Source organism: Lepidochelys kempii, chromosome 2 (genome assembly GCF_965140265.1).
Source record: "Lepidochelys kempii isolate rLepKem1 chromosome 2, rLepKem1.hap2, whole genome shotgun sequence".
Classification (NCBI taxonomy): Eukaryota; Metazoa; Chordata; order Testudines; family Cheloniidae; genus Lepidochelys; species Lepidochelys kempii.
Window position 1 is genome coordinate 52,482,016 of NC_133257.1, and position 27,075 is coordinate 52,509,090.

The 27,075-nt window shown below is 41.8% G+C and overlaps 1 protein-coding gene across 14 annotated transcripts in view; it reads left to right on the forward strand.

Moving 5' to 3' along the window:
• Positions 1 to 27,075, forward strand: part of PAG1 (phosphoprotein membrane anchor with glycosphingolipid microdomains 1) — a 188,991-nt gene that overhangs the window by 135,908 nt on the left and 26,008 nt on the right. For all 14 annotated transcript variants that reach the window (XR_012157152.1, XR_012157151.1, XM_073330728.1 and 11 more), the window contains 2 exons: positions 15,076 to 15,287; positions 25,478 to 25,529. Coding sequence is in view for 12 of the 14 variants with exons in the window: in XM_073330728.1 (XP_073186829.1) it covers positions 15,163 to 15,287; positions 25,478 to 25,529 (177 nt within the window). In the remaining 2 variants the exon portion in view is untranslated. The remainder of the gene's footprint in view (positions 1 to 15,075; positions 15,288 to 25,477; positions 25,530 to 27,075) is intronic.

Genomic DNA, 27,075 nt, shown 5'->3' on the forward strand with positions numbered 1-27,075 from the left:
AAAACAGAATCTAACGCCTATCTAGCTAGATTACTTACTAAGTTCTAAGACTCCATTCCTGTTCTGTTCCTGGCAAAAGCATCACACAGACAGACAGAGCCTTTGTTTCTCCCCCCCTCCAGCTTTGAAAGTATCTTGTCTCCTCATTGGTCATTTTGGTCAGGTGCCAACGAGGTTATCCTAGCTTCTTAACCCTTTAGAGGTGAAAGGGTTTTTCCTCTGGCCAGGAGGGATTTTAAAGGTGTTTACCCTTCCCTTTATATTTATGACACAGATATTCCCAGGTTTCAATGAAATTAAGATCTAGATCAGGGATAGGCAACCTTTGGCACGTGGCCCGTCAGGGTAAGCCCCTGGCGGGCCAGGATGGTTTGTTTACCTACAGTGTCTGCAGGTTCAGCCAATCGCAATTCCCACTGGCCACGGTTCGCCATCCCAGGCCAATGGGGGCTGCGGGAAGAGGTGGCCCGGCCCGTGTCGCTTCCCATAGCCCCCATTGGCCTGGAATGGTGAACCGCAGCCAGTGGAAGCTGCAGTCGGCTGAACCTGCAGACGTGGCAGGTAAACAAACCGGCCCGGCCCACCAGGGGCTTTCCCTGGTGGGCCAGGTGCCAAAGGTTGCTGATCCCTGATCTAGATCCAAACTTTGCAGCTTGGGCTCATCTCTAGTTTTCTGCCACATAAACTGTTAAAAATTTCCTTTCAATGCAATCACTAAAAATCAAGGCAACCCTCTCCAACCTCATTTCATGTCTTAGTCTCTGAGCCTCATAATACTCCAGAGCACTCAGAATCTTCAGCTCCACAACACCCTTTTGTGCCCACTACAGCACTGCTCATCCTACCTCACTTTCCCTCTCTCTTTTCAATTGTCAGCAGCCACCTCCAACATGGTCTGGTGCTGCAGTGACTTAGCCCTCTGACTAAGTCAAGTCACACCAGAGTTCCTCCCCTTCTGGGGTATCAAAATTCAAATATCACAAACTCAAAAAGGAGGGTCATCCACCCATCTCTTTGACCAGGCTCTGCCCTTCAGCTGCTAGGGTCTGTCTCTTCCAGAGGGCACTCACCTGGGTTCCCTGCTTCAGGCTTACATTCTCTCCAGGAGGCTTTGTCTGCCTACAGTTCAACTCAGCTCCCTGGCACCAGCCAGCCTTCTCTCAGTGAGTGAGAAGGCAGAGATATGCTCTCTTTCCCAATCAGCCCCCAACAGAGCCAGGTTCAGACCCTTCCAGGCCTGACACCTACTGTAGGGTTAGCAGGGTGATGCTGATTGAGTCCACAGGCTCTCATTAACCCCTTCTTGGCCAGTGGGGGGTTGGTACACCCCATCGCACTCCCTTTCACCTTCATCATACAACCACTCACATTGCACACCTCCAACTTCGCTAAATCATGCTCAAATGAGCAACTTGAACACCAACCTCAGAATTATTTTAGGTGGAAATAACACATTATTCACTCATAGAAAGTAAAGGTATCTTTTAATGGTAAGATGTCTCAGCCATACTGAGGTTGGAAGTAAGATTGTGCATTCAAGTGTATCTTTGAGGAGTTGGCTGTATGCATTATGGTTAGTGGTATATAGGTTCCCTCCGTGGCTTATACCTGATACATAAAAAAGTATATGAAAATTCCCATAATGTGCAATACTATTCAAGGATAGGGTTGGGAGTGTGGGGATATAATTACTTCCCAGTTGCTATTGGCTGTTGGTTTTGAAGTATGAACATCAATAACCATTTACATTTTATCCCACCAAATGTAACTGCAAATGTCCTTAGAATCATAGAATCATAGAATATCAGGGTTGGAAGGGACCCCAGAAGGTCATCTAGTCCAACCCCCTGCTCAAAGCAGGACCAATTCCCAGTTAAATCATCCCAGCCAGGGCTTTGTCAAGCCTGACCTTAAAAACCTCTAAGGAAGGAGATTCTACCACCTACCTCCCTAGGTAACGCATTCCAGTGTTTCACCACCCTCTTAGTGAAAAAGTTTTTCCTAATATCCAATCTAAACCTCCCCCACTGCAACTTGAGACCATTACTCCTCGTTCTGTCATCTGCTACCATTGAGAACAGTCTAGAGCCATCCTCTTTGGAACCCCCTTTCAGGTAGTTGAAAGCAGCTATCAAATCCCCCCTCATTCTTCTCTTCTGCAGGCTAAACAATCCCAGCTCCCTCAGCCTCTCCTCATAACTCATGTGTTCCAGTCCCCTAATCATTTTTGTTGCCCTTCGCTGGACTCTCTCCAATTTATCCACATCCTTCTTGAAGTGTGGGGCCCAAAACTGGACACAGTACTCCAGATGAGGCCTCACCAATGTCGAATAGAGGAGAACGATCACGTCCCTCGATCTGCTCGCTATGCCCCTACTTATACATCCCAAAATGCCATTGGCCTTCTTGGCAACAAGGGCACACTGCTGACTCATATCCAGCTTCTCGTCCACTGTCACCCCTAGGTCCTTTTCCGCAGAACTGCTGCCTAGCCATTCGGTCCCTAGTCTGTAGCTGTGCATTGGGTTCTTCCGTCCTAAGTGCAGGACCCTGCACTTATCCTTATTGAACCTCATCAGATTCCTTTTGGCCCAATCTTCCAATTGGTCTAGGTCCTTCTGTATCCTATCCCTCCCCTCCAGCGTATCTACCACTCCTCCCAGTTTAGTATCATCCGCAAATTTGCTGAGAGTGCAATCCACACCATCCTCCAGATCATTTATGAAGTTATTGAATAAAACCGGCCCCAGGACCGACCCTTGGGGCACTCCACTTGATACCGGCTGCCAACTAGACATGGAGCCATTGATCACTACCCGTTGAGCCCGACAATCTAGCCAGCTTTCTACCCACCTTATAGTGCATTCATCCAGCCCATACTTCCTTAACTTGCTGACAAGAATACTATGGGAGACCTTCCGATCCATATGTCTTATCCTCATCTTTATTATTATTATTTAGAATTTGGTATCACCCACAGTGTGCTACAAGCTTTCTAAATGCAGTTCAATTTACATTTCTTTCTCTGAAGAAAGTACAATTTTAAAAATATCTTACAGTCTAAAAAGGTTTTCAGAGATTTTTCAAAACTGTTCAGCTAAATAATATCCAGTCAGTGAGTTACCCCCAGGTATCACCTATTTAATGTATTAGGAGCATCTCAATGGTATTTCTATGCAAAGGTCAAAGTAATGAAGTCTGGTGATCTTTTAGAGACAGTAATAGTATTTTTAAGCCCAGCAGTTGAAAGATTGCATACACACCTTCATTTTTAGTAACCCTGATTATATTCAGCACTGAAATATAATCACATGAGCAAAGGTGATGAGAACAGCAAAGAAAAATATCTTCTTTCTAGAGCAAATAAACACCAGAGGGCAGCGCAGTAAAACATTTCCTTCAGAAGCAACAGCTAATCCTTAAGAATCATAAACTATGTAAAATAGTTTGAGATTGTTGAGTGGCCACTGGCTGTTCCATAGCTAAGCTCGCAGCAAAGTTTCTGTTTAAAGCTGGGTTTTGCAACTTTTCTAAAATTCACAGAATTAAAGGTTTGATTTAAATTCCACAAGGGAAACTCTCACAGTTCAGACCAAATGTATTAACACTTTAATGTCCAGGCCTTCACTTGTAACATTATTTCCCTAAATGAAATTTCTCTTTTTTAAGAGAAAGCAGAAAGTCTACAAGGAATGGAAGGTGGGAGAAGGGATCAGCAAGGAAAGCCACCTCTTGGAGGTCAGAAAGTGTAGGGATAATGTGAGAACTGCCTAAAGCCAAGCAGAGTTGGACTTTGAAAAGGGAATTCAAACCAATAGTAAAAGGTTCTATAGTCATATAAATAAGAAGAAAACAAGGAAAGAAGAAGTGGGATTGCTAAGTACTGAGGATGGGGTGGACATTAAAGATTATCTAGGCACATCCCATCTCCTAAACAAATACTTTGCCTCAGTTTTTAATGCGGCTAATCATAGGATCATAGAATATCAGGGTTGGAAGGGACCTCAGGAGGTCGAGTCTAACCCCCTGCTCAAAGCAGGACCAATCCCCAACTAAATCATCCCAGCCAGGGCTTTGTTAAGCCTGACCTTGAAAACCTCTAAGGAAGGAGATTCCACCACCTCCCTAAGTAACCCATTCCAGTGCTTCACCACTCTCCTAGTGAAAACATTTTTCCTAACATCCAACCTAAACCTCCTACACTGCAACTTGAGACTATTACTCCTCGTTCTGTCATCTGGTACCACTGAGAACAGTCTAGATCCATCCTCTTTGGAACTCCCTTTCAGGTAGTTGAAAGCAGCTATCAAATCCCCCCTCATTCTTCTCTTCTGCAGACTGAACAATCCCAGTTCCCTCAGCCTCTCCTTATAAATGATGTGCTCCAGCCCCCTAATCATTTTTGTTGCCCTCCGCTGGACTCTTTCCAATTTTTCCACATCCTTGTTGTAGTGTGGGGCCCAAAACTGGACACAGTACTCCAGATGAGGCTTCACCAATGTCAAATAGAGGGGAATGATCACGTCCCTCGATCTGCTGGCAGTGCCTCTACTTATACAGCCCCAAATGCCGTTAGCCTTCTTGGCAACCAGGGCACACTGTTGACTCATATCCAGCTTCTCGTCCGCTGTAACCCCTAGGTCCTTTTCTGCAGAACTGCTGCCTAGCCATTCGGTCCCTAGTCTGTAGCAGTGCATGAGATTCTTCTGTCCTAAGTGCAGGATTCTGCACTTGTCCTTGTTGAACCTCATCAGATTTCTTTTAGCCCAATCCTCTAATTTGTCTAGGTCCCTTTGTATCCTATCCCTACCGTCCAGCGTATCTACCACTCCTCCGAGTTTAGTGTCAATGAAGAGGCTAGAGGTAGTGGCAGGGTAGCTAATGGCAACAAGGATATGGAGGTAGAAATTACCACATTCGAGGTGGTAGTCAAACTCAAGCAGTTTAATGGGACTAAATTAGGGGACCCAGATAATCTCCATCCAAGAATATTAAAGGAACTGGCACCGGAAATTGCAAGCCCAGTAGCAAGGATTTTTAATAAATGTGTAAACATGGGGGTCATACCCTGTGACTGGAGAATTGCTAATTACAGTTCCTATTTATAAGAAAGGGAGAAAAAAGTGACCCAGGAAACTACAGGTCTGTTAATTTGACCTCAATTTTATGGAAGGTCTTGGAGCAAATTTTGAAAGAGAAAGTAGTTAAGGACATGGAGGTGAATAGTAATTGGGATAAAACACAACTTGGTTTTACAAAAGGTAGGTTGTGCCAGACTAACCTGATCTCCTTCTTTGAGATGATAACTGATTTTTTAGACAAAGGAAATGCGCTAAATCTAATCTACCTGGATTTCAGTAAGGCATTTGATACAGTTCCAGATGGGAAATTATTAGTTAAATTGGAGAAGATGGGGATTAATATGAGAATTGAAAGGTGGTTAAGGAGCTGGTTAAAGGGGAGACTACAATGGATCAGATTTGAAAGATGAACTCTCAGGCTGGAGGGAGGTTACTAGTGGAGTTCCACAGGGATCGGTCTTGGGACCAATCTTATTAACATTTTTATTACTGACTTTGCACAAAAAGTCGAAATGTGCTAATAAAATTTGTGGATGACACAAAGCAGGGAGGTATTGCCAGTATGGAGGAGGACCAGAATTTCATACAAGAAGATCTGGATGACCTTCTGGACTAATAGAAATGGGTTGAACTTTAATAGTGCAAAGTGAAAGGTCATGCATTTAGGGCAGGGGTGGGCAAACTTTTTGGCCCGAGGGCCACATCTGTGTGGGGAAATTGCATGCAGGGCCATGAATGTAGGGCTAGGGCAGGCAGAGGATGGATGTGGGGTGTATGAGGGGGCTCAGGGCAGGGGGTTGGGGTGCAGGAAGCGGTGCAGAGTGCGGGAGGGAACTCAGGGCAGGGGTACAGGGAGGGGCACGGAGTGCGGGAGGGTGCTCAGGGCAGGATTTTGGGGGCTCAGGGCAGGGGGCTGAGGTACAGGAGGGGTGTGGCAGGGGGCTCAGGGTAGGGGGTTGAGGTGCAGGAGAGTTGTGGCAGGGGGCTCAGGTCAGGGGTTGGGGTGCGGGGTTCAGGAGGGGTTCGGGGTGCGGGCTCTGGCCCGGCACCACTTACCTGGAGCGGCACAGGGGTGGCAGTGGCGCATAGCAGGCCAGGGCAGGCTCCCTGCCTGCTCTGACCCCACGCCGCTCTCGGAAGCGGCCAGCACCAGGTCTCTGTGGTCCCTGGGACAGGGGGGCAAAGGGCTCCGCACACTGCCCTCGCCTGCGGGTACCTCCCCCGAAGCTCCCATTGGCCGCGGTTCTCCATTCCCAGCCAATGGGAGCTGCAGGGGGTGGTGCCTGCAAGCAAGGGGAGCGTGCGGAGCCCTCTTATTCCCCCCCCCCCCCCAGCAACATCCCCAGGGGCCACAGGAACGTGGTGCCAGCTGCTTCCAGGAGCAGCACAGGGCCCGTGGCACCATGGGGGTGGCAATCCCACAGGCCAGATCCAAAGCCCTGGCCGTAGTTTGCCCACCCCTGATTTAGGGACTAACAACAAGAATATTTGCTATAAGCTGAGATCGTATCAGTTGGAAGGGACAGAGCAGGAGAAAGACCTGGGTGTATTGTTTAATCATAGGATGACTATGAGCCATCAGTGTGATGCGGCTGTGAAAAAGTCTCATGCAGTCAGAGGATGCAATAGGCGGGGTATTTCCAGTATAGGTAGGAAAGTGTTAGTACCATTATACAAAGCACTGGTGAGACCTCATCTGGAATACCATGTGCAATTCTGGTCCCACGTGTTTAAGAAAGAATAATTCAAACTGGAACAGGTGCAGAGAAGGGCTGTTAGGATGATCTGAGGAATGGAAAACCTACTTCATGAGAGGAGACTCAGAGAGCTTGGCTTGTTTAGGCTAACCAAATGAAAGCTGAGGGGAGATATGAGTGCTCTCTATAAATACATCAGAGGGACAAAATACCAGGAAGGGAGAGCCATTATTTAAGATAAGCGCCCATGTGGACACAAGAACAAATGGATATAAACTGGCCATCAACAAATTCAGGCTTGAAATTAGAGGAAGGTTCCTAACCATCAGGAGTGAAGTTCTGGAACAGCCTTCTAAGGAGAGTAGTGAGGGCAAATAACCTACCTGGCTACAAGATTGAGCTTGATAAGTTTATGGAGGGGATGGTATGATGGGACTGCCAACAATGGCATGTGGCCCGTCAGTGACTGCCAGTAGCAAAAATCCCCATTGGCCAAAGACAGGAGACTAGATGTGGAGAACTCTGAGTTACTACAGGCAATTCTTTCCCAGGTATCTGCCTGGTGGGTTTGCCCACATGCTCAGAATCTAACTGATCGCCATTAAGGGGATCAGCAAGGAATTTTCCCCCAGTCAGATAGAGACCCTGGGGATTTTTCGCCTTCCTCTGCAGCATGGGGCATGGGTCTTGCAGATTTAAACTAGTGTAAACGGTGAATTCTCTGTAACTTGAAGTCTTTAAGCCATGATTTGAAGACTTCAGTAACTCAGCCAGAAGTTAGGAATCTATTACAGGAGTAAGGGGGTAAGGTTCTGTGGCCTGCAATGGGCAGGAGGTCAGACTAGACAAGGGGTTCCCAAACGGGAACGGTGAACCGCAGCCACTAGGAGCTGCGAGTGGCCATACCTGTGGCCACTCAGGTAAATAAAGCATCTTGCGGCCTGCCAGGGGCTTACACTGAACAAGCCGCAAACCAAGTTTGGGAAGCCCTGGACTAGATGATCACAAAGATCCCTTTTGACCTTAAAGTCTATGAGTTTATAACATAATATTTTGAGTTAAGACCATTGGTTTAACTATCAAGCTAGTTAAGTTTCTATACTGTGCTCATCGCCATACTTACCCCATTCTCTTAAAGACTCTAAATGCCATAACATGTAAGGCAATGTGCATCATACTTCATCATACAACATAAGCTGAATGAAAAAAGTAGTTTTAATGGCATTTTAGATAGGAGGAGCAGCGCTCTAGTGGTTTATCAGTATCACTAAAAGCATGTGGAATTTAATCTATATATATACACCTGGGTATATTTTAATGGTGATATTATTTATATATAAATATCTCCTTTGATTCATTCTCTCTGATCCCTCTTTTTTTTAAAATGTCTTTGTTACTCTCAGTTCCCGCTTATTCTATAACTTTTGAGTGCTGTACCAGTTTCTTCAAAGACTGTAATCTTCCTGTGGTCCTCTTTGTTCCATGCCCCAGACTCCATTATCACTCTCCTTAACTCAGATATTAACTTTGCTAGGAAGGCCAGCAATTTTAGAATATATATAAATAAACCCACCATTAAAATATTTATATATATAAATATTTATAATATAAAGAAATATGTTGAAAGGTTTTAGGCCCTTTTCACTGCTGTGATCTCAACCCACAGTGTTTTAAAAACTGAAATTGAAAACTGGCCACATTGTAATGTAGCACTGACCTTTTGGCTGTGCTGGGTTCTGTCCTGTAGGGTTTCATAATCACTTTATTCTTCATTTGCACCTTGAACAAGTGACTGGTGTCTCCAGTATTCACCTCTTCCCTTTCACTGATGGTGAAAGTTTTAAGTCTGTACTTTGTCTCTTCCACAGTGGAATGACTCCAGTTTCTGTCCTTGGCTGCCTTCTCTTCTCAATTTATCTTCCGCCCAGTAGGATTTCTCATTTCTAGCTTCAACCTTGCCGATCACTCTTAAACAGCTGACATTCAAACAAATATCTCCTTTGACTCACTCTCTCTGATCCCTCTTTTTTTTTAAAATCTCTTTGTTGCTCTCAGTTCTCTTAGTTCCTGCTTATTCCATAACTTTTGAGTGCTATACCAATTTCTTCAAAATCTGTAATCTTCCTGTGGTCCTCTTTGTTCCATGCCTCAGACTCTGTTATCACTCTCCTTAACTTAGATATTAACTTTGCTAGCAAGGCCAGTAATTTTTGAATATATTTGTAGAATAGGAAAAGGCACCTTTCCTGCCATATATGCCCATAGGTATTACATAATCAAATCCATTTTCTTGGGGACCATGCAGGATTATTCCCTGGGGCTGGTTGAAAAATCATATTTAATTTCCATGAAAAATGTCAAATAAAATGAACATTTTTTGTTTCATTCAAAAAATTACTGAAATTTTTGATTCTTAAATGAAAAAGTCCAAATGCAATTAAATGAAGAAGTTGTTTGTTTTCTTCTCTTTTTTCCACCTCTTTTTTTCCAGTGCATAAAAAATGGAGGGATGCTGAAAAAGGGAGCAATGCAACGTTCTTTTCCTCACATTTTCTTTTTGTTGTTGCTGTTCTTTTTCTTGCCCAGTGGAGGAAAAGGAGGGAAAGCTAGAATTAAAAAAATAGAGAAAGTTGAGGGAAAAAGTTCTTACAGGTTTTAATTCCCACTTTCTTTCCCCTTTTTATTTTTGTCTCTTTTTTTCGCAGTAAGGGGAAAAAGGAAGAAAGGGGGAAAACTGAAAAACAAAATAAAATTAATCAAAAAATTCCCAGATAAAAAAAAATCTGAAACTTTTGATTCAATCAAAAAGCCATTTTTCATCAAAAGTTTCCAGCAAAAATTTTGAGCCAGTTCTGTTGTTCCTTTCAGTATATTATCTTGTGTTTTTAAAGTGCCAGGTAATGAGTATTCCAACACTTTCCTTTTGAGACTGTTCCACAGCCTAATACCCCTCACTATCAGTAGAGCCCTGCAAATCAGCGGATATCCACAGACCATGTAAGAACATAAGAACACAAGAATGCCCATACTGGGTCAGACCAAAGGTCCATCCAGCCTAGTATCCTGTCTTTCAACAGTAGCCAATGCCAGGTGCCCCAGAGGGAGTGAACCTAACAGGTAATGATCAAGTGATCTCTCTCCTGCCATCCATCTCCACCCTCTGACAAACAGAGGCTAGGGACACCATTCCTTACCCATCCTGGCTAATAGCCATTAATGGACTTAACCTCCATGAATTTATCCAGTTCTCTTTTAAACCCAGTTATAGTCCTAGCCTTCACAACCTCCTCAGGCAAGGAGTTCCACAGGTTGACTCTGCGCTGAGTGAAGAAGAACTTCCTTTTATTTGTTTTAAACCTGCTACCCATTAATTTCATTTGGTGGCCCCTAGTTCTTATATTATGGGAACAAGTAAATAACTTTTCCTTATTCACTTTCTCCACACCACTCATGATTTTATATACCTCTATCATATCCCCCCTTAGTCTCCTCTTTTCCAAGCTGAAAAGTCCTAGACTCTTTAATCTTTCCTCATATGGGACCCGTTCCAAACCCCTAATCATTTTAGTTGCCCTTTTCTGAACTTTTTCTAATGCCAGTGTATCTTTTTAGAGATGAGGGGACCACATCTGTATGCAGTATTCAAGATGTGGGCGTACCATGGATTTATATAAGGTCAATAAGATATTCTCTGTCTTATTCCCTATCCCTTTTTTAATTATTCCTAACATCCTGTTTGCTTTTTTGACTGCCGCTGCACACTGCGTGGACGTCTTCAGAGAACTATCCACGATGACTCCAAGATCTTTCTCCTGATTAGTTGTAGCTAAATTAGCCCCCATCATATTGTGTGTATAGTTGGCGTTATTTTTTCCCATGTGCATTACTTTACATGTGTGCGGGTCACAGATGTGCATACAAATTTTGTATCCGTGAAGGGCTGTAACTACCAGATAATTATTTTCTGACATTTAGCCTAATTTTTTCCTGTCTCAGTTTCATTCCATTACTCTTCATTATATCCACGTATCACACTAACTCCTCAGCATCCTTTGTATTCACAGCTTTAAATATTTGTAGTTTGTCTCCACTTTTTTGTCTCGTGGCCAAGCTACAGATATAAAACTCCACCTCAAAGTCAGGCCTTTTAGGGCCACAATAATTTCTGTTGCTCTTCTTTGAACCTCATCCACTTTATCAACTTGACCCACCTCATGTCTTTTGTGACTTCTCTCTCACTACCCTTTTTCTCCCAAAACAAATGTGTTGCAATTGAACAGAGTAAATATGAATCCCCTAGTAGGATGTCCTGAGTATTTATTCCCCTTTATGGGCCTAATTTTCCTGCACCACTGAAATCAATGGGACTTTTGTCATTGATTTCAACAGGAGCAGGATCAAGCCCTATGTGAATTATCTCCTTATTACCTTGGTCACCTTGATCCTTGGTCCTTAAGCCCTCATATAGATTGCACAGATCACAACACGTCTTTCATTCTTCTCGTATCCTGGCCTTCCTTCTCCATGTGCAGCCATGTCTTTTCACAATAAAATCTTCCCATCTTTTTGGAGGTCAGCTGAGTGGTCGTTTCAGTTCCCATGGGTACCACTTGGCAACAGCTGCAGTCCATCGATTGTCAGTGAGCCTCACTATATGCCCAGCCCATCGCATTTTACTATGCCTGCTTTCAAGGACGACGTCCTGCACTCCACTCTGCTGTCTGATCACTTCACTGAGGACTCAGTTGCTACAGATGGCAAATCAGAGACAGCAGCCAAAAATATCCGACGAGGCAATCTTGAAAGCAGACATTTCCAAGGAAGACTGGAGCCTTACACATAACTGCGATGAGAATTATAAAAACTTCACTGATAAGTTGAGGCAATGTGTGAAATTAGCCGAGAAAGAAAGACTGAAAAGAGTGAAGGGAAGAATCTCAGAGGAAATGCTCTAAATGCTAGAGAAGTGGAGGAATATGAAGCGAAATGATGGTGACAAACTTGAGTACTCCCTCCTCTGCAAGTTGATAAGAAGAAGACTAAAAGAGGACTTCGAGAAATACCAAAATGAAAGGCCTTTAAAGACGACTGAATATCACAGAAGCCTCAAAAATGCAAAAAAGAATTGACGCTGTACAGGTCAACAGTAATGGCCCTGAAGAACAGGGACGGAAAACCAGTGATTGACAGAACAGAGATGGAAGCAGTCTGCAAAAATTTTTAAACTGAACTGTTCGCATCTCTGATAAATGTCCCAGTACCAACACTTCAACAGACCAACAAGCATTTACTCCCAGTCCTTGTCAGCGAAGTCTGACCTGCAGTTCACCAAATGAAGGAGGGAAAAGCTCCAGGTAAAGATGGACTGTCAATTGAAATGATAAGAGCTGGAGGCCAAGACCTCTGGGAAACCCTTGCTAAGAGGTTTAGCTGTTACTTGGAAATGCAGAAGACACCATCTAGCTGGAAGGAGTCCAACACCGTTCTGCTGTACAAGAAGAGCAGTCATGAAGATCTAAAGAACTATTGTCCAATATGCCTGCTATCACATATCTATAAGCTGTTCACGTTATTACCATTCTTATCATTTTGATGTTATGTCCCCCTAGTGTTTGAAACCCTTGCTTTTATGAAAAAAAAATTATCTCATCAGCTTTATTGAACCCTTTCATAATCTTGAAAATTTGAAAGTCTACTTTTCTGCCCTTACCTTTCCACCAACAACAAAGGCCATCTTCATCAAAGGCTCAATCTTGCTATCTCATAGGAGATCCAAAAGAAATAACAGTTCCTGAGATCAATGATGACCAGCAATGGGTGTGGCTCCTTGTACAGAGAGAGATGGCCCCAAATTCAGTAGAAATTATTGGGTGGACAGATAACAAAGGGCAAGCACAAGGGGACTTGTATGTCCTTGCACATGATGGAGCACAGCTCTGTGGTGACTTTTTTCCTGGACTGTGTCTGTTCAGGGCATGTTAAGTGGGTCCACAAGCAATGCCGCATCTCCTTAGGAGTCAGCATGGTTTTTACTGTTCTTCTGACTGGCCACAATGTGAGTACATGGATGCTTGGGTTGGTTGGAGCTATGGATTCTGCACGTCAGTCCACCCAGGGAAAAGCCCTTTTTAATGTTTAATGATAATGGCTTTATCCAGCTCCTTAGGGGGAAAAAATACCAGGACAATGTGCAATGCAGATTCCCTTCCTACCCTATGTTCCTCCTGCTACTCTGATCTTTCTAACCCCTGTAGTATTTTTCCTTTGATGTGAATGGTCTTTTCTGGGAGATGAATCTTTGGTTGAGGGTTCTGCACTGGCATAATAGTGTGGTTTTGCAGAACTGTAGTGTAGTAGCTGAGCTAGTTGAGATTACAACTAATGAGTGCACTGCTGCTTCGGAAATATTTATAAGATGGGATCAATTCTCAGTTCTTCACTGAGCTGCATCTAGCCCTTGTTCTTTATTGTTATGTTTTCATGCTGACAAAGAAACATCATTGACCTTTTTCTAAGTGTTATAGCTCATCATCATGTTTCCTCATCTTGAACTGTTTGCCAGGTTATAAATTAACTGTGCATATCCTGTTTTGAAATTATGATGGCATAATGTAATCCATTTAAAAAAAACTGTTTTGAATACCAAAGAAAAACTTTACAATATACAAATGGCATTAGACTGAACCATGTCTCAAGGTCTCCCGCAATGAACAAAATAATTTAATTTATAGGCTCTTGTGTAGCAAAATTATTGTTGATTCAGGTAGTTGGAGGGGAAAGCCCCATCTCATCTCTTCTGTGTTATTCTTGAGTTTCTGCTAAGCTCGAAAATAATTTTGAATTCAGTTTTATTATTCTTGAGCCCAAGGCAGTCCAATAAAAGTAATAACGTTTTACACAGAGAAAATTAACTCTAATTATAATCCCTATGCAGGAAGTGTTTTATGATATTCCATTTAGATTTACCTTGCTTGTTTGACATTAGAGCTGGGCAGAATTTTTCAGACAAAAGCTTTTTTTACTGAAAAATGCAGGTTTGGGTTGACTGGAACATTTTGCGACTTCATGTCAAATTCACTTAATGGTTTATGTCAAAAATGAAACAAAATAAATATTTCAAAAAAGGTAAAATATTTTGACTTTTTGATTCAAAATGACTCATTTAAAATTTTACTTCAGTTTTGTTTTAAAAAACTTAAAAAGCAATTAAAAACTTAAAGCAAATTGAAATGTTTTATTTCAAGTCAAACAAAATGTTTCATTCAACCCAGAAACAAAATATTTTTGACTTTCTCAGTTTGCTGAAAAATTATAATTTTGGGTTGACCTGAAACAATTTTTTAATTAATGTTCAGTTCAGCCCTTAAACCAAAAAAAAACAGCTATGCATACAGCTCTACTTATTTAACAGATGGTCCCATGCAGGCAGCAGACGCTGAGAACTGGGAAGAGAGGAGGTGCCATATAAACCATTTTTTTTCTTGGCAACTTTGCAGAATTTTTCATTGTGTTTGAAAATGCACTTACTAAAATCATTATTAACAATTATAGATGGAGAATGGACTGCTTTGGTACCTGGCAATTGACATTTGGGGCTATTTTTTCCAAAATACAAGTACTGAGATTATGCTACTTTCATCTACTTGAAGATTGTTGATATTTGATCATTTCTGTTAATATTTGACAGGTTTTTTCTATGTTAGTATCAGGAGCTTACTGAAGACGTATTTTTGTTAGTCTTCCTGTTCTTAGAACAGTTTTTTATAGAATCATACAAGTGTAGGGCTGGAAGGGATCTCGAGAGGTCATCTAGTCCAGCCCCCTGCACTGTGGCAGGAACAAGTAAACCTGGACCATCCCTGACAGTTGTTTGTTCAATCTGTTCTTAAAAACCTCCTATGATTGGGGAGTCCATAATCTCCCTTGGAAGCCTATTCCAGAGTTCAACTACCTGTATGGTTAGAAAGTTTTACCTAATATCTAATCTAAATTTCCCTTGCTGCAGATTAGGCCCATTACTTCTTGTCCTACCTTCAGTGGACATGGAGAACAACTGATCAGTCCTCTGTATAATAGCGCTTACCATATTTGAAGACTGTTATCAGGTCCTCCCTCAGTCTTTTCTCAAAATTAAACATGTACTGTTTTTTAACCTTTCCTCATGGGTCAAGTTTTCTATAAACTGAGCATGTTTAGTCTTTGTAGACTATATTTGAAGATCTCTTTTGTCAGACCTGTAATTGTCAGTCTATCTTCAAAATCCATAACAATTTCTAAAAACATTGTTCTCTTTGCAGAAAGAGAAGGTGCTTTCACCACAGATGCCAGCATTCTCCAAGGATTAATCCCTTCATCCTTAAATTACACCAGCTCCTATTAATATCATGGGACCTGACGGTGGTTTCCTAAGCAGTGGACAACTTCATGTCATTGTGTGGGGAAGTTTGGCAGCTCTGACAACACTCTTATTCCTTACTTTCCTCATCTTTCTGTGCTCCAGCTGTGACAGGTAAGACTCTAGTGCATCAGGAGGCAATAAAGATAAAAAGAGGGAAATGTGACAGAGGGATCCTGTTGCATTTTTTGTTAAGGTATAAATAAAGGAAAATCCTACTCTCATCATAATATGCTCTCATCAGTTCTAGGGTAAATATTTTGATACTGTAAGTATAGCATGGATTGAAGTCATTTAATTTACAACCAAGTAGCAAGAATGGCTAAAATCACAAGAATGGCTAAAAATGGGCCACAAACCAAAGTAGTTTATTGACCAGTTTTCTTCACATGAAATTGCAAGCCCAATAGCAAGGATTGTTAATGAATCTGTGAATTCGGGGGTCAGATCCTATGACTGGAGAATTGCAAATATATTACCTATTTTTAAAAAAGGAAAAAAAGTGACCCAGGAAACTAAATGCCTGTTAGTTTGACCTCAATTGTATGCAAGGTCTTGGAACAAATTTTGAGAGAGAAAATAGTTAAGGCCATAGAGGTAAAGAGTAATTGGGGTAAAATACAACATGGATTTACAAAAGGTAGATCATGCCAGACCAACCTGATCTCTTTCTTTGAGATGATAACTGATTTTTTAGACAAAGGAAATGCGCTAAATCTAATCTACCTGGATTTCAGTAAGGCATTTGATACAGTTCCAGATGGGAAATTATTAGTTAAATTGGAGAAGATGGGGATTAATATGAGAATTGAAAGGTGGTTAAGGAGCTGGTTAAAGGGGAGACTACAATGGATCAGACTGAAAGGTGAACTTGTCAGGCTGGAGGGAGGTTACTAGTGGAGTTCCTCAGGGATCAGTCTTGGGACAAATCTGATTCAACAGTTTCAGTAATGACCTTGGCACAAAAAGTGGAAGTGTGCTAATAAAATTTGTGGATGACACAAAGTTGGGAGGTATTGCCAATATGAGCATAGCCACTGACTCCATGGGTGTTCCGGGGGCTGGAGCACCCACGGGGAAAAATTAGTGGGTGCTCTGCACCCACTGACAGCCAAGCTCCCCTCACCCCGCGCTCCAGCTCCTCCTCTTCCTCCTCCCCTGGGGGCTACTGAAGTGTTCAGAGGAATGGAAAACCTACCTTATGAGAGGAGATTAAAGGAACTTGGCTTGTTTAGCCTAACCAAATGCAGGCTGAGGGGAGATATGAATGCTGTCTATAAACACATAAGAGGAAAAATACCACGGAGGGAAAGGGATTATTTAAATTAAGCACCAGTGTGGACCCAAGAACAAATCGATAAAAACTGACCATCAACAAGTTCAGGCTTGAAATTTGATGAAGGCTTCTAACTAAGGCTGTCGATTAAGTGTAGTTAACTCACACATTAACTCACAAAATTAATCACGATTTAAAAAATTAATCGCGATTAATCTCGGTTTTAATCACACTGTTAAACAATAGAATACCAATTGAAATTTATCAGATATATTTGATGTTTTTCTACATTTTCAAATATATTGTATTCTGCATTTTAATTGAAATCGAAGTGTATATTATTTATTATTCTAAATAGTTCCATAAAATTATAAACAAAAGAAACAGTATTTTTCAGTTCACCTCATACAAGTACTGCAGTGCAATCTCTTTGTTGTGAAAGTGCAACTTACAAATGTAGAAATTTTTTGTTACATAACTGCACTCAAAAACAAAACAATGTACAACTTCAGAGCCTACAAGTCCACTAAGTCCTACTTCTTGTTCAGCCAATCGCTAAGACAAACAGGTTTGTTTACATTTACAGGAGATAATGCTCCCTCTTCTTATTTATAATGTCACCAGAAAGTGAGAACAGGCATTTGCATGGCACTTTTGTAGCTGGTATTACAAGGTATTTACGTGCCAAATAGGCTAACATTCATTTGCCCCTTCATGCTTCGGCCATCATTCTAGAGGACATGCTTCCATGCTGATGATGTTCGTTAAAAAAAAGTGTTAATTAAATTTGTGATTGAACTCCTGGGCGGAGAATTGTATGTCCCCTGCTCTGTTTTACCTGCATTCTGCCATATATTTCATGTTATAGCAGTCTCAGATGATGACTCAGCACATGTTGTTCGTTTTAAGAACACTTTCACTGCAGATTTGACAAAACACAAAGGAGGTACCAATGTGAGATTTCTAAAGAGAGCTACAGCACTTGACCCAAGGTTTAAGAATCTGAAGTGCCTTCTAAAATCTGAGAGGCATGAGCATGCTCTCAGAAGTTTTAAAAGAGCAACACTCTGATGTGGAAACTACAGAACCCAAACCACCAAAAAAGAAAGCTGCTTTGCATTGTTATTGAGTAGAACCTGTCATCAGCATGGATGCATGTCCCCTGCAATGGTGGTTGAAGATTGAAGGGACATACGAATCTTTAGTGCACCTGGCACGTAAATATCTTGTGACGCTGGCTACAATAGTGCCATGAGAACGCCTGTTCTCACTTTCAGGTGACACTAAATAAGAAGCATGCAGCATTATCTCCTGCTAATGTAAACAAACTTGTTTGTCTTTGTGATTGCCTGAACAAGCAGTAAAACTGAGTTGACTTGCAGGCTCTAAAATTGTACATTGTTTTATTTTTCAGTGCAGTTCTTTTTGTACATAATTCTACATTTGTAAGTTCAACTTTCATGATAAAGAGATTGTACCGTAGCAGTGGTTCCCAAACTTGTTCCGCTGCTTGTTCAGGGTAAGCCCCTGTCGGGCCGGGCCAGTTTGTTTACCTGCCACGTCCACAGGTTCAGCCAATCGCCGCTGCCAGTGGCCGCAGTTCGCTGCTCCAGGCCAATGGGAGCTGCTGGAAGTAGTGTGGGCTGAGGGACTTACTGGCCGCCGCTTGCAGCTGCAATCCGCCGAACCTGAGGACGTGGCAGGTAAACAGCCCGGCCTGGCAGGGGCTTTCCCTGCACAAGCGGCGGAACAAGTTTGGGAACCACTGCACTATAGTATTTGTATTAGGTGAATTAAAAAATACTATTTTTTGGTTTTGACAGTGCGAATACTTGTAATCAAAAATAAATATAAAGTGAGCACGATACATTTTGTATTCTGTGTTGTAATTGAAATCAATATATTTGAAAAATGTAGAAAACATCCAAAAATATTTAAATAAATGGTATTCTATTATTGTTTAACAGTGTGATTAATCGCTTTTATTAATCGCAATTAATTTTTTTAATCGCTTGACACCCCTAATTCTAACCAGCAGAGGAGTGAAGTTCTGGAAAAGCCTTCCAAGGGGAACAATGGAGCAAACAACTGGCTTCAAGATTGAGCTTGATAAGTTTATGGAAAGAATGGTCTGATGACCTTGCCTACAACAGCATGTGGTCTATCTGTGACTGCCAGGAGCAAATATCCCCAGCAGCCAGAGGTGGGACACGAGATGGGGAGAGCTCTGAGTTACTTCAGAGTATTCTTTCCCAGGTGTCATGCTGACATGCTTAGGATCCAACTGACAGCCAAATTTGGTGTCAGCAAGGATTTTTCCCCCTGGTCAGATTGGCAGAGATCCTGGTGGTCGGGGGGAAGGTTGCCTTCCTCTGCAGCATGGGGCACAGGTCACCTGCAGGTTTAAACTAGTGTAAATGGTGGATTCTCTGTAACTTGAAGTCTTTAAATCATGATTTGAGGAGTTCAGTAACTCAGGCAGAGGTTATGGCTCTATTACAGGAGTGGGTGGGTGAGGTTCTGTGGCCTGCAGTGTGCAGGTCAGATTCGATGGTCACGATGGTCCCTTCTTGCCTCAAAGTCTATGAGTCTTTGAGGTTAAAATCGCTATGGTTTTGGAGTAAAGTCCTAAACTCTGAATTCCCTTGCAAAGAAAGGCAACCTGTATCGTATACTGAACAGATCTTGTACTTCGTTTCCTCTGCAATGGACCCCTCTCACAGGCGCCAGCATGTCAATAAGGTGCTCATCCACATACTACAACCTGAAACTCCCAAGGACACCTAAGGTCACAGCCCAGTGCTATAGTATCCATGACTTGTGAAGTGAGAAAAGAGGTTTGCTGTTTTCTGCAGGTTATGGTCCAAACATTCTCCCCCTCTGCCCAGCTAGTGGGTCAATTAGATCTGTCCAGACTTTGTGGATTCTTTTCAATAATAGATGTTTGTTTACAGTTGTCATAAATGTAAAGGGAAGAGTAAACACCTTTAAAATCCCTCCTGGCCAGAGGAAAAATCCTCTCACCTGTAAAGGGTTAAGAAGCTAAAGGTAACCTCGCTGGCACCTGACCAAAATGACCAATGAGGAGACAAGATACTTTCAAAAGCTGGGAGGAGGGAGAGAAACAAAGGGTCTGTGTCTGTTGGTATGCTGCTTTGCTGGGGATAGAACAGGAATGGAGTCTTAGAACTTTTAGTAAGTAATCTAGCTAGGTATGCATTAGATTATGATTTCTTTAAATGGCTGAGAAAAGAATTGTGCTGAATAGAATGACTATTTCTGTCTGTGTGTCTTTTTTGTAACTTAAGGTTTTGCCTAGAGGGATTCTCTGTTTTGAATCTAATTACCCTGTAAGGTACCTACCATCCTGATTTTACAGGGGTGATTCCTTTACTCCCATTTACTTCTATTTCTATTAAAAGTCTTCTTGTAAGAAAACTGAATGCTTTTTCATTGTTCTCAGATCCAAGGGTTTGGGTCTGTGGTCACCTATGCAAATTAGTGAGGATTTTTACCAAACCTTTCCCAGGAAGTGGGGTGCAAGGGTTGGGAGGATTTTGGGGGGAAAGACATGTCCAAACTATGTTTCCCAGTAAACCCAATTAGAGTTTGGTGGTGGCAGTGGTTATTCCAAGGACAAAGGATAAAATTAATTTGTACCTTGGGGAAGTTTTAACCTAAGCTGGTAAAAGTAAGCTTAGGAGGTTTTCATGCAGGTCCCCACATCTGTACCCTAGAGTTCAGAGTGGGGGAGGAACCTTGACAACAGTATTGATTACAGTACAATGCAAAAGAGAAAAGATTTACGCTTAGGTAAATTGTGTTTGATGACGTCAGTACTTCAGTCTGACTTGAATAGTTTCTTTTGGTACTGGCATCATTGACTGATAACAGCTCCAGCAAATATATTAACTGCTACTTCGGAACCAACAGAGGGGGCACTTCGTAGGGTATACACGAACAGTGAGTGTGGGAATTGTTTTGATTTCTCAAATTCTTAGCACTGAAGAGGGGCTGATGAGGGCTTCAGATCCCCACACACTTTTCAAGTCTTGTGTTAACAGTTGTTGGACTTAGTTATTCTACACATCTTGCAGGGTAGCTTCAGTAAATTGCTCCTAGGCCCTCTCAAGGGAAAACCCTGTAAAACCTTCCGCACTTCCAGGGTGTGTCTTTCGCTTCCACAACCTACCTGCTGGTGATGTGTAGGAGCTCTGCACACCAACAACCTCCTTTTTCCCCTCATTGCATCCCAGACTCCCTCCTCTCTTTGAAATGCCAGTGTAGACCCGGGAGCCCAGGGCGGAAGAGAGAGTGAGTGGTATTCTGCTCCCAGTGTTCAGTGCTCGGATCACTAATCTGCCCAGGTTTTCAGGCAGAGCAGAGAATCTTGGAGAGAAGCAGGAGATGAATGTTCCCCCACACTGTTATCCAGTGGGTTGAACTGGGCAGAAGCATATGGGAGACAAACGAAGCAGTAAGCAAAGTATTATACTGATATTCCTACAAGTTTCACCTTTTTCTCCTCCCTCTTTGGAGACTTAGGGGCTGATCCTGCACCCCCTGAAGTTAAGAACAAGGATCAAACCTTCAGATTTCAAGCAAGCATGGTACTAAGCAAAGCTTTGATTTGCCACAGTACCCTTAAGATTTCCTTTGTTATTAGAGAGCCTCGTTCCACCAAGACCAGCAGCTTCTCTTAATAGAAATACTTTGTTTTTCAAAGGTGAATTTCAAGCCCTTTCCAAAACATGTGAAATCAGCCCCACTGATAAAGTGATGTTGACTTCCATTGGTTTTAATGGATCATGCAGCTAAGTGAGGTGCAGTGTAGTGCTTTAAAAATGTACTCCTTAAAATCCAGAGGACTTTTCTGAAAAAATTCTAACAATGGTGGATTAAGTTTTGAGCAGAAAAACTTAAATCTAAATTCTGTTTTATTTATACTAGTGTAAATCCAGAGTAATTTCATAAATATCAGTGGAGTTCACCTGGATTTTACATCATTTTAAATGAGAGCAGAAACACGTCCATAATATTTACAGCTGAAAGTAGAGCTGTGGTTGCCTGAGGTGTGCAACCTGCATCTGACCCAAAATGGATGTCTAATAAGTAGATTGAGGTGTACCTCTTTATATGAACAATAAAGAGTAAAAAGGTTTTTAACAAATTTCAAAAATTATACATTAAAATTATGAAAATTACAAAAATTATGCGTCATTTTCCTTTACTGATGTAAAGAATGTGGACGTGCACAACAAGGAATGTCGATGTGTACCCCAAAATGTGGCTTACGTTGTGGTCTATGGGAATGTCAGGAGAAACAGACAGTTTCAGCATATTCCTCTCAGACCAGTGATTGCAAGTCATTAAGGCTAAATAGGTTATTTTCTTAGATGACCTGCCTGAATCACTGGGAGAGACCAGTCTGAGGCAAAAGGAAGACTTCACATCTGGGTTCTGTAAAAAGACCACTTGGCAATATCATAATTGGGGGCCAGAATCCCAGAAACTCATATGGAAGGTGCGGTTTTTTTGAGAGAGCCTGTAACAAAGCGGTCTTTGGCAGGACACTACTGAGAGTATCAATTCAGGACAAATTGCTTAGAGCAGGGCAGTCATAGCCCAAGGCTGGGGTCCTTCACTACTAAGGCATGCCAAACCAGCCAAACAGAGAAGACTTCGGTTTTACCCCACTGGCTAACCACAAGTCATACAAGCAACTCCCTCAGACACTTCAGTTTCCCAGTATCACCACCAGCACCGCTCCTTATGGGGATGAATGGTTATGAAAACTAATAACCCAGTAAAAGAAAAAAGGTTCTCACGATCCCAAAGGGCCAAGCCCCAGACCCAGGTCAATATACAAGTCAGATCTTGCCCACAAATCACACTGTTGCCAATTATTTAGAATCTAAAATCTAAAGGTTTATTCATAAAAAGAAAGAAATATAGATGAGAGTTAAAATTAGTTACATGGAATCAAATACATAGAACAATTGCAAAATTCTTAGTTCAGGCTTGATGGGATTACTGTTGATTTAAACCAATCATGTCTCTGAAATGCAAACATCCCAGCTTGGATGGGTTGTTCAGTCATTTTGTTCAGACCTTCAGTTTCAAACAAAGTTCCTCCACAGGTGAGAAGCAGTATTGAAGACAAAATGGAGGGGTTTTCAGGGCCTTTTATATCCTCTGCCATGTGGAAGGACCCCTTTGTTCTTCCCGTGGAAAATCACAGCAGCAAGATGGAGTTTGGAGTCACATGGTCAAGTCACATGTCCGTGCATGACTCAGTTTGCAGGCGGCAGCCATTGCTCAGATGCTCCTTGAACGTTCCCAGGAAGGCTCCTCAGATATAGATTGGAGTCTCCCAAGGTCCATTGTCAGTTAAGTGTTTCTTCACTGGACACTTATTCAGAATAGTCCTTTCTCAAAAAGCTGACCAAATGCTTCAGTGATACTACTTAGAATCAAATACATTGAGATACAAGTACATAGCCAATATTCATAACTTCAAATACAAAAATGATACATACATACAGACAGCATAATTATAACCAGCAAATTACAACCTTTCCGTAGACACATTACTTGATCTCCTTTGTACAAGATTTGGTGCAACCTTGGTTGCAACAATGATTTATACTGTCCCAGTTCATGTCAATAACGTCACACAGCCTAACTTTCCTGAAAGGGAAAAACAGACTGAGGCACTCTCTGGAAGACAAGTTGGGACAAAGCTGGGCCCAAGAGCTTCTTGGTGTCAGGGGGCTTATTCCTTCACTCTCCCACTTCCCTGGTCCTTCTCGCATGAACAGAGAGCAACAATACCCGAAGTCTGAAGGTGCAAACAATTCCATGTTTATTGGGGTAAACTTCCAGCAAGCTTAAATCCAAGTTCCTTTTTTCTTATTTTCAAATCCCAATTTACTTCCTGTTTGCCCCTAATTTAAATAGTTTATACCTTAACCAGTCATTCTACTAAAATTTACCTAACCAATCCTAACATATTGTAGCATGATTAGCTAACCAATTATATCCCACCACCTTAATTAGTTTACACCCACCAAAATTAATTATACAGCAGACAGAAACAATCACAGAACCAGACAGAGACCATGCAAATAAACAATAGTAAATAGGGAAGTATAATGACAAAACAATACAGAATTGAGGATTTCACAACTACATCTATAAAGACATAAGGGTTTCCCAGCAGTGTCTATTGATAAGTGAGTTCTTACCAAACAGAAAACTATCAAACTAAATTTCCTTTTACATCTTTTAGGCTCTTCTCTTTATCTGGAGGTGATAGATGGGATCACCTTTTTAACAGCCTGAGATTGCCTTATTTCAGTATGACTAGTTTGGAATGTGAAGATGTGACCGTTCGCTTCCCAGTTTATGGCTGCCTCTGCTGCTTAGCCAAAGGCATTAGCCTAAGAACAGGGCCTCAGACTGTCATAGTGAGAGAAGGCCCTTACACAGATTTCTTTCTTTTATACTTCTATAACTAGCTAAATGATAAACATATACGTAAATTCTTCAAGTATAGGCCTTTACAGACAGGCCTGAATATCTATATCCTAACACTTGGCTTCTTAAAAAGCATGTGTAAATTGGTTCTACACTTAAAAGGGATACCCATCTAATCTCATTCTTTACTACATGATCTCATGTGCACTCCCACATTCGTCACAACTGCCTGTATACAGATATGATTTAAAAATCCTCTTATTCTTAATCAAAGTTCTGATTAATGAATATTGCTCTATATTGTATCTAATAATGCTTGAGTCCCCGAGACAGTGCCAGAAACAGGAAGCAGCGGAAAGCTTTTATGAGAATCAATCTGTTGGATATTTCTAACAAGTTATGCAAATTCATTGTTAGAAGTTATCTAGTGATGTTCTTCAGTTATTCAACATGTTGCTAATCTGCATGCAGTATCGTTTATTACAAGTTATTTTGTTTGGCAGGTTGTTTATAAAGTATATATAATTTCTTCATAGCGCACTTTTTGAAAATTGTTGATGGAATATTTGATGACTTAAGAGTAAAATCTACCATGCTTAAAATGCTTTGTCAAAAACCTTTGGGGAAACGAAGTATTTGTAAACATGAATCACATTCTGCATGGCATGGACATTGTTGTGTATTTAATTGGTGTAATTACTTGTTTCACAATTAAGTAGAAGTTTAAAGATATAGGCAGATTTCTGTTGAGGAAAATGCCATGTGTCTCTGAGTATTTGGGGTAGGCGACATCATTAGTCTCCCACCTCACCACTCTGTGCTTCCCCTCCCCACTGCACTTTTTACTCCTCTTTTCTTCCAGATTAGAAGTCTCTATGTGTCAGCTTTATAGCTATGTTTCAGAGTAAGTAATCTGTTTCAGAAAGGGGCTGTTGACATAGTTAATCCCTTCTAAGAATCTGTAGATTATAAAGCCTATCTGAAACACATTCATTGTATAATGAAGTACATGCCACATGGTGCTACACACACTGTAAGTGTTTTGCTTTTTAAAGTGCCCACTCTTTATCCACTTGTAGATTTTTTTTAAGGAATCATAAACTGTGCTGTTAGTAGGACTTTTGTGGCCCATAGGACCTTTAAAAAGCCTCTTCTAATTCCTCAGACTGTAGTGTTCCTTAAAAGGTGTTGCCCTGGCCATTTAAAGAGACAGCTTCACAGATTACAGAATCTGTCACAGAAAATACGTACATGAGAATTTCAGAAAGTGACACAAAGAACGGTTAAATTGATATTTTAATGTGATAGTTCACAAACTTCTCCATTCTGTGAATGGACGTTAGAACAGAAAAACGTTTTGATGAGACTGTCTGAACCTGTTTGCTGCCCCTCTCTAGATCGTGGCACCTCCCAGGTTAAGAATCCATGTTTTAGCCAGAAAAATAAAAGTGCAGCAATATGGTCAATACAGATCACTATCAGAACATTCATTTTACTAGAGGTTTACTGGATGTTCTCAGCATAATTTTACATTTTTTTTTAATTTAAGGGAAAAGAGGCCAAAACATCAGAATGGGGACCATGAAAATCTGATGAATGTGGTAAATATTATTTATGTATAACAGCTTGTGTCTTTCTAATGCTTTGTAATCAGCCCTTTTCCTGAGCCTGGGCATACAAAATAAAATATTGCAGGTGAGAAGACAGAAATAGACCTATTTTAGACCTAGGTTTAGGGGAGTTAATGGGAGGATTTGTGAGGTGGGTACAGTTAATTCCCCTTAATAGTAATCCTGATATTAGCAACTTCCAGTTAATGGCAACATATTGCTGGGAACCAATCCCATCCCATTAACATGAGCGTTGACGGGATTCTGATATTATCAATGGCATGCCACTTATTAGCAACTTTTCTTGGAAGAAAGGCGCCACCTGCAGCCCCAGAAGGGAGCAATGGGATGTGCTGAGCACCCCCTGCTGGCAGGTTTGTGAGGCTACAGTCAAGGAAGGAAGTGCTGGGTTGTGTCTTCTCTGGCTGCAGCCCCGCAAACCTGCTTGTGGCTGGTGCTCGGCACATCCAGCACTTCCTTCTGGGGCCTGCAGCCCAACAAACCTGCCTGCACAAGGTGACCATACAGGACATAAGGGTTTGGAAGGGAGGCTGTGGGCCGGGGCAGTCGTGGAGTGGGGGACTGCAGCCCAGCAAATCTACCTGCACACAGGGACCACTCAGGAGGTAAGAGGCTGCAGGCTGGGAGGGGAGGCCATGGGCAGAGCAGTAGCAGGGAAAGGGGCTGCAGCCCGAATGCCACAGCAGCATGGTACTGCTCTCTGGGCTGCACCTTGCTGGGGGACTGCATGCAGGGAAAGAAGCACTGGGATGTGGTGAGCCCCAGCCCCAAGAGAGTTCAGTTGGGTGCACAGGGATGAGGCAGCATCTGCAATATCAGGCAGTATCCTGAGGCTTTAGCACGTCCAGCATAGTAAATGACAAGGTGATGTCCCAACATTTAATGCTTACCTTTGAATTTTTATTGCATGGTCTTAAGTCAGACTTAATTCAACTTATGCAGTGATGACATAAATAACAATGCTAGTTTCACGCTGAACATAAATTGGTCAGAAAACAGGTGTGTGTACTGGTCGCCATTAAAAAGTCAACCTTTACTTAAAATCATCACATAGGGATATCAAAGAAAGTGCAGTCATTTTGTATTTTAATATTGTGGTAGATAAGATACCTCCGTGTGGTAACTGAAGGTAAATGTTAACTTTTCACTGTGCAACAGTTTCTGATTTTATTTACGCAGACTAGCTCCATTGAGTGCAGTAGACTTACTCCTGATTTGCACATGATAGCTTAGAGTACAGTTGTATCCTGTACATGGCAAAGTACAATAGTATAACTTGTGGGAATTTGTCAGTCTATGTGCAAAATAAATGTAATTTACACACTGGCCACACAGTAGCAAAAGTGGCGAAGAAGAATGGCAGCTTGGTGGGCTATTTTCTCTACACCTTCCTATTAGTAGCTTTTCCTGCTACCCTAAACCCCATGACTTCCACTTTTTCCGCACTCAGTATGGAAATTACACTTGCTTTGCACACCCACTAACATCTATTTTTTGACCAATTTATACTACAGAA